The following is a 12,137-nucleotide window of genomic DNA, read 5'->3' as shown; positions in this document are numbered from 1 at the left end:
GTTCTAAATAATACTTTTAACCCTCCCAAGGGGACTCCATGTGTCAGGGCAGTGACCCTTAACACTGCATGTTCTACATTTTCAGAGTGTTCTGCCATGACAATTGAACAAAGGTAACCTTTTCTCAGTTCACCAGAAACAAATTAATGCACATAAAATTCTCGGTTTTGATTTTCAGCAGTACATTCTTACGAAGCTTACTATTTGCCAAAGGAACGCCAGCAGACAACAACTAAATTGTTGAAATGACAAATGCATATTAACCCTAGATTCCAAAGCAGAGGATCATACTACTTTTAATATCTTTCGTACTTGTGGATGCGTATTATGTTATTTACACTTTAATAGAGTGAATTTGTCATGAAATTCATTCTTAGCTTTTATGACAAGAATTAAATTTATTAGTATTACATGCTGTTCCTGCAGGAGGTGCGACATTTCGTAATGAATAGCGCAATTTCTTGGTGCTTTACCAGTAGAAATACGAAAAACTGTTTTAGAAGATCTGAATGTTGTATTAAAATATGCTTTTAACTAAATAGAAGTTAATTAAAATTTTGGATATAATTTAAATTTAAGTTCAATTTAAATCAATTACTTTTTGTATTAGGTTACTTTTTCCCCCCTTTCTGCAGTTTTCCTTTTACATATTATTGGGATATAATTGAAATAGATAAGCTGCATATATTTAAAAGGTACAGTTAGATCTGTTTTAACATACATATACACATATGAAATCATCATCACAATCAACATAATGCATATTACCATCTCCTCAAAAAATCTGCCCATGCCTTTAGTAATCTATCCTTCTACTCCTGGCCTTAGGCAACCACAGATCTACATTCCGAAACTATAGATTAGTTTAAATCATCTAGCACTTTATATAAATGAAATTATACATTGTTCCCAATTTTCTTTGGGGGAAGGGGTTAGTTTATTTCACCCAGCATGAGTTTGAGATTCACCAAGGTTGTTTCATAGGTTAGTAATTCGTCCCTTTTCATTGCTGAGTGGTATTCCATTGTATGGAAATACTGTAATTTGTTGATCCATCCATTCACCTTTTAATGGATACTTGGGGGTTCCCCCCGTTTTGGGTTATTACAAATAAACCTATAAGCTAGATATTTTGATGAATATATTTTTGTTTCTGTTGGGTAAATAGTTAGGAGTAGAATGGCTGGGACATAGGTAATTTTGTAAGACCTTACCAAACCATTTCTGAAGTGGTTATACCATTTTACAACCCTGGCAGTGTATGCCAGATCTAGTTGTTCTACATCTTTGCCAACACTTTGTATAGTCAGCCTTTTATTTTTTAATTTATTTTGATTTATTATTTACATATAATGTCAAGTTGGCTAACATACAGTCTATGCCATGTGCTCTTGGTTTCGGGGGTAGATTCCCGTGACTCATCGCTTACGTACAACACCCAGCGCTTGTCGCAACAAGTACCCTCCTCAATGTCCATCACCCATTTCCCCCTCTCCCTCACCCCTCCCCATGAACTCTCAGTTTTTTCTCTGTATTAAGAGTCTCTTATGGTTTGCCTCCCTCCCTCTCTGTTTGTATCTATTTTTCCCTCTCCCTTCCCCCATGGTCTTCTGTTAAGTTTCTCAAATTCCACATATGAGTGAAAATATATGATATCTGTATTTCTCTGACTGACTTATTTCACTTAAATAAAATATGGTTTATATATACAATGGAATACTACTTGGCAATGAGAAAGAATGAAATCCTTCCATTTGCAGCAACGTGGGTAAAACCAGAGGGTATTAGAGTCAGCCTTTTAAATTTTTCTCAGTGTGATACAGACACGTCTCAGAGGGATTACAGGTTCAGTTCCAGACCACCACAATAAAGTGAATATTGCAATGAAGTGGGTCAAATGAATTTTTTGGTTTCTCAGTACATATAAAAGTTATGCTTAAAAAATGAAATTTATGATTATACTGTAATCTATTAAGTGTGCAGTAGCATTAAGGCCAAAAAAAGTACATATCTTAATTTTAAAATACTTTATTGCTAAAAAAATGCTACTGTCCTCTGAGCTTTCAGAAAGTCATTTTTTGTTCTGGGGGGAGGGTTTTGCCCTGAGGTTGGTGGCTGCTGAAGGCAGGGGTGGCTGTGGCAACTTCTTAAAATAAGACAACAGTGAAGTTTGCCACATTATTGACTCTTCCTTTCACAAACACTTTCTCTGTAGCATGCAGTGGTTGGTGTTCGATAGCATTTGACCCACAGTAGAACTTCTCCCCAAATTGGACTTGATCCTCTCAAATACTGTGCTGCTTTATCAGCTGAGTGTATGTAGCATTCTCAGTCCTCTGTTGTCATTTCAACAGTCTTCACAGCATCTTCACAGGGGTAGATTCCAGATCCAGAAACCACTTTCTTTGCTCATCCGTAGGAAGCAACTCCTCATCCATTAAAGTTTGATCACAAGGTGGCAGCAATTCGGCCCCATCTTCAGGCTCCACTTCTAATTCCAATTCTCCCGCTATTTACACCCCAGCTGCAGGGACTTTCTCCGCTCAAGGCTTGAACCCCTCAAAGTCATTCATGAGTATTGGAATCCACTTCTTCCAAACTGTTAATGTTGATATTTTGATCTCTTCCCATGAATCACAAATGTTCTTAACAGCATCTAGTGTGAACTCTTTCCAGAAAGTTATCTTTCCATAATTCAGTTTTCAACTTATTTTGCCCAAATCCGTCAGAGAAGTCACTATCTATGGCAGCCATAGCCTTACAAAAATGTACTTCTTAGTAAGAACTGAAAGTCAGAATTACTCCTTGATCCATGGACTGCAGAACGGATGTTGTGTTAGCAGGCTTGACAACAACATTAGTCTCGTTTTACGTCTCCATCCGAGCTCTTGGTGGCAAGGTGCTTTCGTAGTATTTCAGAAAGAATCTGAGCACTAGCTTTGAACAGTGGGCTTAAAACATCCAGTAAACCATGTTGGAAACAGAGGTGCTGATAAACAGGCTTTGTTGTTCCATTTATAGAGCACAGGTAGAGTACATTTTCCATAATTCTTAAGGGCGTTGGGATTTTCAGAACAGCCAGTGAACACTGGCTTCAGCTTTAAAGCCATCAATGACATTCACCCCTAACGAGGTAGACTGTCCTTTAGAGCTCTGGAGCCAGGCATTGACTTCTCTCTAGCTGTGAAAGCCTAGATGGCACCTTCTTCCAGTATAAGGCTGTTTGATTTACAGTGAAAATCCACTTGGTGTAGGCACCTTCATTAATGATCTATCTCAGCTGGGTCTTCTGGGTAACTTGCTGTAGCTTCTCCATCAGCATCTGCTGCTTCACCCTGCACTTTTCTGTGACAGAGATGACTTGTTTCCTTAAACGTCAGGGACAACCTCTGCTGGCTTCACACTTTCCTTCTGCAGCTTCCTCCCCTCTCGCTGCCTTCGTAGAATTGAAGGGAGTCGGGCTTGGGCTTGCAGGACTGTTGTGGCTGGTTGGCTCTTCTCTCCAGGTCAGCAATAAGGCCGATTCACGTGCATTCACTGGAGTAGCACTTTTCATTTCCTTCGAGAATTTTTCTTTTGCATTCACAACTTGACTGTTCGGTGCAGGAGGCCTAGCTTTCAGCCTGTCTCAGCTTTCCACGTGCCTTCCTCCCTAGGCTTAATCGTGTCTAGCTTTTGACTGAAAGCGGGAGCCGTACAGCTCTTCCTTGCACTTGAACACTTAGAGGCGATCGTGGAGTTATTCATTGGCCTAATTTCAGTATTGTTGTGTCTCAGGGAATAGGGAGGCCTGAGGAGACGGGGAGAGATCAGGCAATGGGCAGTCAGTGGAGCAGCCAGAAAACACACACCGTTTGTTGATTAAGCTCACCATCTTACGTGGGCACAGTTCATGGCACTCCAGAACAACTGCAATAGTAACGTCAAAGATCACTGGTTACAATAACAGATATAATAATGAAAAAGTTGGAAATATCATGAGAATTACCAAAATGTGACAGAGACACAAAGTGAGCAAATGCTGTTGGAAAAATGATGCTGATGCTTGACACAGGGTTGCCACAAACCTTCAGTTTGTTTAAAAGAAAAAAAAAATACCTGTGAAGCAACATAAAGCACAGTAAAACGAGGCATGCTTGTATGTGTGTAGTGCTATTTCATTGTACTTCAATTTGCATTTAATTGATAACTAATGATATTGAGTGTCATTTTGTGGACCCAGTCATTTATGCACCTTTGGCAAAATGCCTATTCAAATAGTTTGCCATTTAAAAAAAAAAATGCATTGTCAGAGGGTTAAGCATGAGTCTCTTAATTTCAGCTGAGGTCACAATCTCACAATTCATGACATCGAGCCCCACGTTGGGCTCTGCAGTGACAGCACAGAGGCTGCTTGCGATTCTTTCTCTCTCTCTCTCTCTCTGTGCCCCTCCCCTGCTTGTGTGCTCTCTCTAAATAAATAGACGTCTAAAAAATTGCATTGTCTCATTGAGTTTTGGGAATTCTTTATATATTCTGGATACATGTCCTTTATATGATAAATAAGTTATACACATATTCCTTCCAGTCTGTGGGTTAACTTTTCATTTTCTACTGGTGTTTTACAAAGACCAAAAGTTTTTAATTTTGACAAAGTCTCATTTATGTTTTGTGCTTATGTTCTATCTAAAAATCTTTTATGTCTCAGGGTCACAAAGACACTCTGCTTTTTCTAGAAGTTTTATAATTTTACATTTTACACTTAGGTCTTGATCCATTTCAAGTTATATTTTACGTTGTTACTTAGCAGACTTGCCTTGTTCCTGATCTCAAGGGAAAACAACTCCCTCTTTCACCATTAAGTGTGATGTTTACTCATCAATGCCCTTTATTTATTTGAGGGCATTCCCTGTGAATCCTCGTTTGCAGATGCTTTTTGTCATGAATGGCCACTGAATTTTCTTCTGATGATTTTTCTAGATACATTGAAAGGATCATGTATTATCCTCCATTCTGTTAATATGGTGAATTCCATTGATTTCCAAATGTTCAGCCAACTTTTTATTCACAAGATAAACTCTACTTGGTTATGATCTCTTATCTTTTTAAAAAATATATTGCTGAATTTAACTTGCTAATAATTTTGTTGAGGACTTTTGCATCTAAACTTTTGATGGGGATCGGTCTGTAATGTTTTCTAATGTCTTTGATAGGTTGTGCAGTTAGTTTGTACTAATATCATAAAATGAATTAAGCAGTGATTCCTCTTTATGCAAAAATATGTTGATGTAAGATTTGTGTTATTTCATTCTTAAATGGTGGATAGACTTCATTAGCCATCTAGGCCTGGAATTTTCTTTGGGGGAAGGTTTTAAAAAATAAGTTTGATTTATTTGACATGCTATTCAGATATTTTGCCTCCTCTTGTTTCAATTTTGATTCTTTATACTTTTCAAGAAATGTATCTATTTCATCTAAATTGTCAAATATGTTGGCATAAAGTAATGCATAATATTCTCTAATCCTTTTTAGTGTCCATAGGATCTCTGATAATAACTCATTTTTCATTTTTTATATTGGTCATCTTTGTTTTTCTTTTTTTAAAAGAAAGATCTTTGTTTATTTATGTTGAGAAAGAGAGAGAAAACATGAAAGACTGATTCCCCCAGGCATCCCTGTTCTCTTTTTCTTGATCACTGTAATTAGGTTTTTAAATTTTGTTGTTTTTCTTTATTGTCTTTTTTTTTTTTTTTTGTATTTGTTATTATTCTCTTCTCCTTGGTTTGGGTGTACTGTGATGTTTTCTTTGTAGCAACATCTTAAAAGTTTATTTATTTATTTTGAGAGAGACTGCAGGAGTGGGGGCAGGGCAGAGAGAGAGGGAGAGACAGGATCCCAAGCAAGCTCTGTACTGTCAGTGCAGAGTCTGATGTGGGGCTCGAACTCATGAAAGTGAGATTCATGACCTGAGCTGAAACCAAGAGTCAGATGCTTTACCTACTGAGCCACCGAGGTGCCCCTCTTTCTAGCATATTTTAAGATGAACTTTCAGTCATAGAGTTTAGATCTTCTTTTTTAATATAAGCATTTAAAGGTATAAGTTTCCTGCTTTGCACCATGTTCCATCCTGTAACTGTAATAGGTTGTATATTCCTTGTTATGTCCTTCACAATATTTATTATTGCATCTTTGAATCTTTATTTAGAAGTGTGTTATTTAATTTTCAGATATTTGAGATTTTCCTAGATATCTTATTACTGGTTTTTAATTATGTTACGGCTAGAGAATTTACTCTTTTATGATTTGGGTTCTTTTAAATTTGTTGGGACTTTTTATTGGCCCAGCATATGATTTTCCTTTTGACAAATGCATCATGTACACCTGAAAAGAATGTGTATTCTGCATGTATTGGATGTAGTGTTACATAGGTATTAATTAGGCTCCAAAGGTTGGTGATAGTGTTTAGGTCACCTGTGTCTTACTGATATTTTGTCTAGTTCTATCAGTTGTTGAGAGGCATTAAAATCTCTTATTCTGGTTGTGAAATTGCCCATTTCTTCATTTAACTCAGCCACTTTTTGCATCATGTATTTTAAAGTTTTGTTATTATGTGTGTACAAATTTATAATTCTCATAATTTTCTCTTTTATCATTATGAAGTGTTCTTTATCTCTGGTAATACTCTTTTTCTTGGAATCTCTTTTATCTGGTATTAAAGTAGCCACTTCAGCTGCCTTATGCTTACTGTTTACATGGTATATGTACTATCTTCCATCTGCTCACTTTCAACTTATCTGTGTCTTTGTAGTTAATGTGTCTTTCTTATAGACTTAATAGAGAGCACATACTAGGGTCTTTTTCACCCTTTCTATCTCTGCCTTTTGATTGGAGTATACAAACCAATTAACATTTCCCAAATTATGAAAATGATTAAATTTAAGCTACTATTTTATTGTTTTTCTGTTTATCCTTTGCCTTCTGCTTTTTATTTCTTTTCTACTGTTATTTATTATTATTATTATTATTATTATTATTATTATTATTATTAGAATGGTTTTTAACGTTCCATTTCAGTTTACCTATTTGCTCTCTGCTTATATGTCTTTGTATTACTTGTTACTGGTTGCTGTAGGGATTACAACATGCTTATACCTAATCATTCAGAGTTATCTTCATGCCATTTCACATAAAATATAGAAACCTTTCAATTATATAGTCCTTTTTGTGGTAATTGACAAATATATCATGTTTGCATACATTGGAAAGTCTACCAGATAATATTAAAACTTTTAAATCAGTTGTATATGTATATGTAATATATACATATATAAATATATTTTAATATGTATTTATTTTAAGGAACTTAAGAGGAAAAAAGCAAACTTCTATTTCTATTCATTCTTTCTGTTGCTCTTCATTCCTTGAAGATATAGATTTCATTCTTAACATTTCCTTTTAGCCTAAAACCTTCCTTGAATATTCTTTTAGAACACATCTGCTGATAAATTTTCTTGGTTTCTCTTCTAACAAGGTGTTTATTTTGCCTTTTTCTCCTGAAGGATATTTCGGGTGAAATTCTTTTCTTTCAGTACCTTAAGTGTAGATATTATTTCATTGAGTTCTTGTTTTTATGATTTATAATAATATAATAAATCTGGAATCAGTATTCCTCACATGTATTGTATTGGATTTTCTAGATGCTTTCAAAATGTTTTTCTGTATCTTTGGCTGTTAGTACTTTGGTTTTAGTGTCTAGGCATGATTTTTCTCTGAACTTATCCTATTTGAGATTTGTTGTAACTTTGGGAATTTGTAAACATTATGTCTTCACCAAATTTTAGCAGTTTTTGGCTAATACATTTTTTTTTTTGCCTCAATCTCTTTTTCATCTCCTTCTGGCTTCCGAATTACACATACGTTATACAGGTCCCTGGGGCTCCATTTATATCTTTTCAGTCTTTTTTTCTTTGTTGCTCAGATTTTATAATTTCTATTGACCTACTTCAAGTTCACTGGGTTTTTTTTCTCTGTCATCTCCATTCTGCTGCTGAGCGCACTTGGTGATTTGTTTCTGTTAGATATTGTCTATTTCAGTTCCAAAATTTCCACTTGGTTCTTCTTTATAGTTTCCATTTCTCTAAGAGTGCATATCTTCGTTCATTTCAGGTGTATTGTCCTTTACCTTATAAAACACAGTTGTAATAGTTGCCTTATTCTTTGCTTGATAGTCCTAGTTAACTTCTTGTTCATTCAGAGTTGCCATCTATCATTTTCCCCTTGAGAACTGGTCCTATTTTGTGTGTGTTTTTTGTATGTTGAATAATTTCTTTTAAGTTTTTTTAATCTTTATTTTTGAGAAAGAGAGAGAGAGAGAGAGAGAGAGAGAGAGAGAGAGAGACTGGGGGAGGGGCAAAGAGAGAGAGAGAGAGAGAGACAGATTCTGAGGCAGGCTCCAGGCTCTGAGCTGTCAGCACAGAGCCCAACGCGGGGCTTGAACTCACGAACTGCAAGATCATGACCTGAACCAAAGTCTGACGCTTAACCAACTAAGCCACCCAGGCGCCCCTAATTGCATTTTGGATATTATGAATGCAATGTTGTATCAACTCTAGGTCCTGCTTATAATGGAACAGAAAATACAGGATTAACTTTAAAAACAAATGGGCTCCAGGGTGGCTCAGTCAAACATCTGACTCTTGATTTCAGCTCAGGTCATGATCTCATGGTTCATGCGGTCGACCCCCACATCGAACTCTGCACTAACAGCATGGAGCCTGCTTTGGATTCTCTCTCTCCCTCTCTCTCTGTCCCTCTCCTGCTCACATGCTCTCTCTCTCTCAAAATAAATAAATGTAAAAAAACAAAACAAAACAAAAAAAACCTGAGGAGTTGCAGTGCGAATATGGCAAGCAGCCCATCCTTCCTGCTGATTACAACTAAAAACTCTGGCCCCAGGACAACTGTCTGAGCACTTTGAAAATGAGTAAAGCAAGCAGACTATATAGGGGAATCAACATTCTGGAGAATGTTTTTACTTTAGCAAGTAATCAACCACTTTATGTTTAGACTATAAGTTCTGTCTCGTTGTGAGTTGTGGTTTAAATCTCAGTTCAGTTCTCTAAACCTCTTGCTACACTGGTTTGGGTCATCTCTGTCACATGTAGTTCGGGGGAGTCTGATACTTGTGTACAGAGTCCACATCTCAGCTCAGTTTTCTAATAAGCCTTTTCTATGTTGGTTTGGATGTGTTCTGTGCTGCTGTTATTGAGGGGTTAGGCTGACACTTCTGTGTCCTAAACTCTGTTGTAAAATGTTGCTATGTTAGCTGGAGTCCAAACTGCATGCGTATAGCTCAGGGTTTTTTCTTCAGCTAGTATTCCTTCCTACTCAGGATTAGAATGTCTCCTCCAGTCTTCCTGGATTACCTCCACACACTTCAGTTTTTAAGGACTTTTTTGTTTTTTCTTAATAAGGGCTCCTACACTGCAATTTAGTCACACATAACACCATGATGCTCTGTGATTGTTCCCACCCTCAGGGCAAAACAAAGAGGAAATAAAAGTTAAAACTCTGCCCCACACCTGTTGATTTCCGGACACAACCTGCTTTATTTATTTTAAAAGTGCTCGGGGGGCGCCTGGGTGGCTCAGTCAGTTAAGCATCCAACTTCGGCTCGGGTTCTGAACTCATGGTTCAGGGGTTCCAGCCCCATGTCGCACTCTGTGCTGACAGCTCAGAGCCTGGAGCCTGCTTCGGATTCGGTGTCTCCCTCTCTCTCTCTGCCCCTGTCCCACTTGTGGGCTGTCTCTGTCTCTCAAAAATGAATAAACATTTTTAAATAATAATAAAAAATAAATAAAAGTGCTCAGATAGTTTGTCTTGGGCGCAGAGTGTTTAGTTGTAATCAGTAGGAAAGATGGGCCGTAGTCAGTCTTTCACGTGCCATATCGGCACTGCAACTCCTTAGGTTTGGTTCTCGTTTTAAAATTAGTCCTTGTGTTTTCTCCTCCATTATAATTTAGTAGCAAATAGGTAAAATTACTGAATGTTTGGGGGTTCAGTAGTATTCTAAGAAGGTGTTTATACTTTTGCAAAGGAGGAATGAATGGCATCTGGAGATCTTTGACTTCGTTCGGTTATTGATGGCATCCTCCCTATCTGCTGTGTGTAGAAGAGAGTAAAGTCATTTCAGAATTTATCTTACAACCTAATGGGCGTTAGACTTGCTTCAGTGAATATGATAATAAATATGATAATAAGCATATTATCTGCGAAAGAAACGAGTTTTTCCTCGAGGGTTAAGATAACTTTTTATTTAATTAACATATTAGAGCACCTTCAAGATCATGAATAGCACAGACACAATGCAGTTTAATTTTGAATCGATCTTCAATATGTTTTTATATCGATGGAAATTCTGAATTAATGACACTTTACTGGCTAATTGGCTTTCTTGTAAGTTTTTAAGTCTGGTTTATGAAAAAGCACTTTTAATACATGATGATTTCTTTTTCAGTATGTTCCTCAGGATGGTTGATACAGACTTTTGTAAACTCTTTTTAATTAAATCACAGACACTACCAGAGCAAGAAGAAGCCAGGAGAGTGACGGCGTGGAATATATTTTCATTTCCAAGCATTTGTTTGAGACAGATGTACAAAATAACAAGTATGTGGAAGTTTTTTTGTGTAACCATTGTTTTTAAGCATGTGCCTACGTGTCCAGTTTTAGGCAACTGAGCCATTTGAAATATATTTTCAGTTTTATAATATTTGAAACTGATAAGAAGGTGATAACACTCGTTAGCAATCTTCACCTGTAATTTTTTAATAACCTAGAGCTGCTGTGTTTGTGGTGAGTTAAGTGTGTAGGAATTATTTTGAAAAATGAGGGAATGTTCCTAGTGTGTTATTGTGACCTCAACTAATTGAATCTTAACATATGTGAATAGAATTTTATTTCAGAAAACTAACAGCTATGTCATAGATCCCTACGTCCACACTCTCCACACACACACTTCTCTCCCTCACTGACTCTTCAAAAAAGAAAAAAAATTAAAATAATGTTAATCGCCTTGCTTGTACTAAATCCCCTGGCCAGCTCGGCTTCCTCCACCTCCCCAGGTCTTCCATTTGCTTAAGCATGGATAATGGAGGGTGTTGGGGAGCAATGTGTGTTTTAATGTAGGATTTGGGGATTTTATTGAAACATCAAAATGCTTTTTTCCACGTTTGGCACGGCGATTGTGTTTTTATAGCACATAATCGGCTGCCCTGGTTCCATTAGCCACCAACCAGTTCCCGCTGTAGTTCTAAAGCTGAGCTTGGTTATTCCGTAGCGCATGGTGAAATTTCAGTAGTTTCTATTGTTTGGTTTATTCACTGTTTTATTGCATTGCATTAGTTCTGAAAAAGAGGTGATGGCAAACAGAGTACTGGTGGACTAAAGTACTTTTTTCTGTTTCAGTGTAATACAAGCAAGTGTTACTGATGTGAAAATGTAAAATAAAAGATTTTTTTAAATTGACATTCTGGAGTACTTGGCCCTATTTATTTTATTGAACACAGTAAAAGAAAATTACATGTTCAGCAAGAATATCGTTTATATATATGAATTATGTCTTTCCACTTATGTGTATAATTAATTCGCAAATGGCTCTGACACATGTCCGATTTCCTACAGGTTTATTGAATATGGGGAATATAAAAACAATTACTACGGCACAAGTATTGACTCAGTTCGTTCTGTCCTGGCGAAAAACAAAGTTTGTTTGTTGGACGTGCAGCCTCACGTAAGTGAACAACGAACTGTTTTTAATGTTTATTTTTGAGAGAGAGAGCATGAGAGAGGTGGGCGGGGCTGGTGCGGATTGAGAGGGAGAGAGACAGAATCTGAAGCAGGCTCCAGGCTCTGAGCTGTCAGCACAGAGCCTGATGCAGGGCTTGAACTCATGAACTGCAAGATCATGACCTGAGCTGAAGTCAGACGCTCAACCGACTGAGCCACCCAGGCACACCCCAAGTATACTGTATTCTTAAGTATCATGTATTATTATAAGTGTTTGTAATTTTTACAATGGACATTTTGGTTCTTGGCCCTCTTTCTTTGAGTTTGACTCTCTACATATCCTAGAAGTGTAAGCCCCCCACGTAGAGCTG

At 37.0% G+C, this 12,137-nt stretch overlaps 1 protein-coding gene and 1 long non-coding RNA gene across 7 annotated transcripts in view; one reads left to right on the top strand and one right to left on the bottom strand.

The window, feature by feature from the left end:
• The window catches only part of MPP7 (MAGUK p55 scaffold protein 7), a 291,409-nt gene that overhangs the window by 274,613 nt on the left and 4,659 nt on the right, over positions 1–12,137 (top strand). For all 3 annotated transcript variants that reach the window (XM_019834123.2, XM_019834129.2, XM_006933337.4), the window contains 2 exons: positions 10,554–10,647; positions 11,662–11,770. In XM_019834123.2, coding sequence (XP_019689682.2) covers positions 10,554–10,647; positions 11,662–11,770 — 203 coding nt within the window. The remainder of the gene's footprint in view (positions 1–10,553; positions 10,648–11,661; positions 11,771–12,137) is intronic.
• The window catches only part of LOC109501369, a 95,035-nt gene continuing 84,910 nt past the window's right edge, over positions 2,013–12,137 (bottom strand). For all 4 annotated transcript variants that reach the window (XR_006600372.1, XR_006600373.1, XR_002743694.2 and 1 more), the window contains one exon: positions 2,013–3,909. This is a non-coding gene — a long non-coding RNA (uncharacterized LOC109501369). The remainder of the gene's footprint in view (positions 3,910–12,137) is intronic.

Source organism: Felis catus, chromosome B4, assembly GCF_018350175.1.
Source record: "Felis catus isolate Fca126 chromosome B4, F.catus_Fca126_mat1.0, whole genome shotgun sequence".
In the NCBI taxonomy this organism is placed as follows: domain Eukaryota; kingdom Metazoa; phylum Chordata; class Mammalia; order Carnivora; family Felidae; genus Felis; species Felis catus.
The sequence above is the reverse complement of the archived record's forward strand: the minus strand, read 5'-3'. Positions and strand labels throughout refer to the sequence as shown.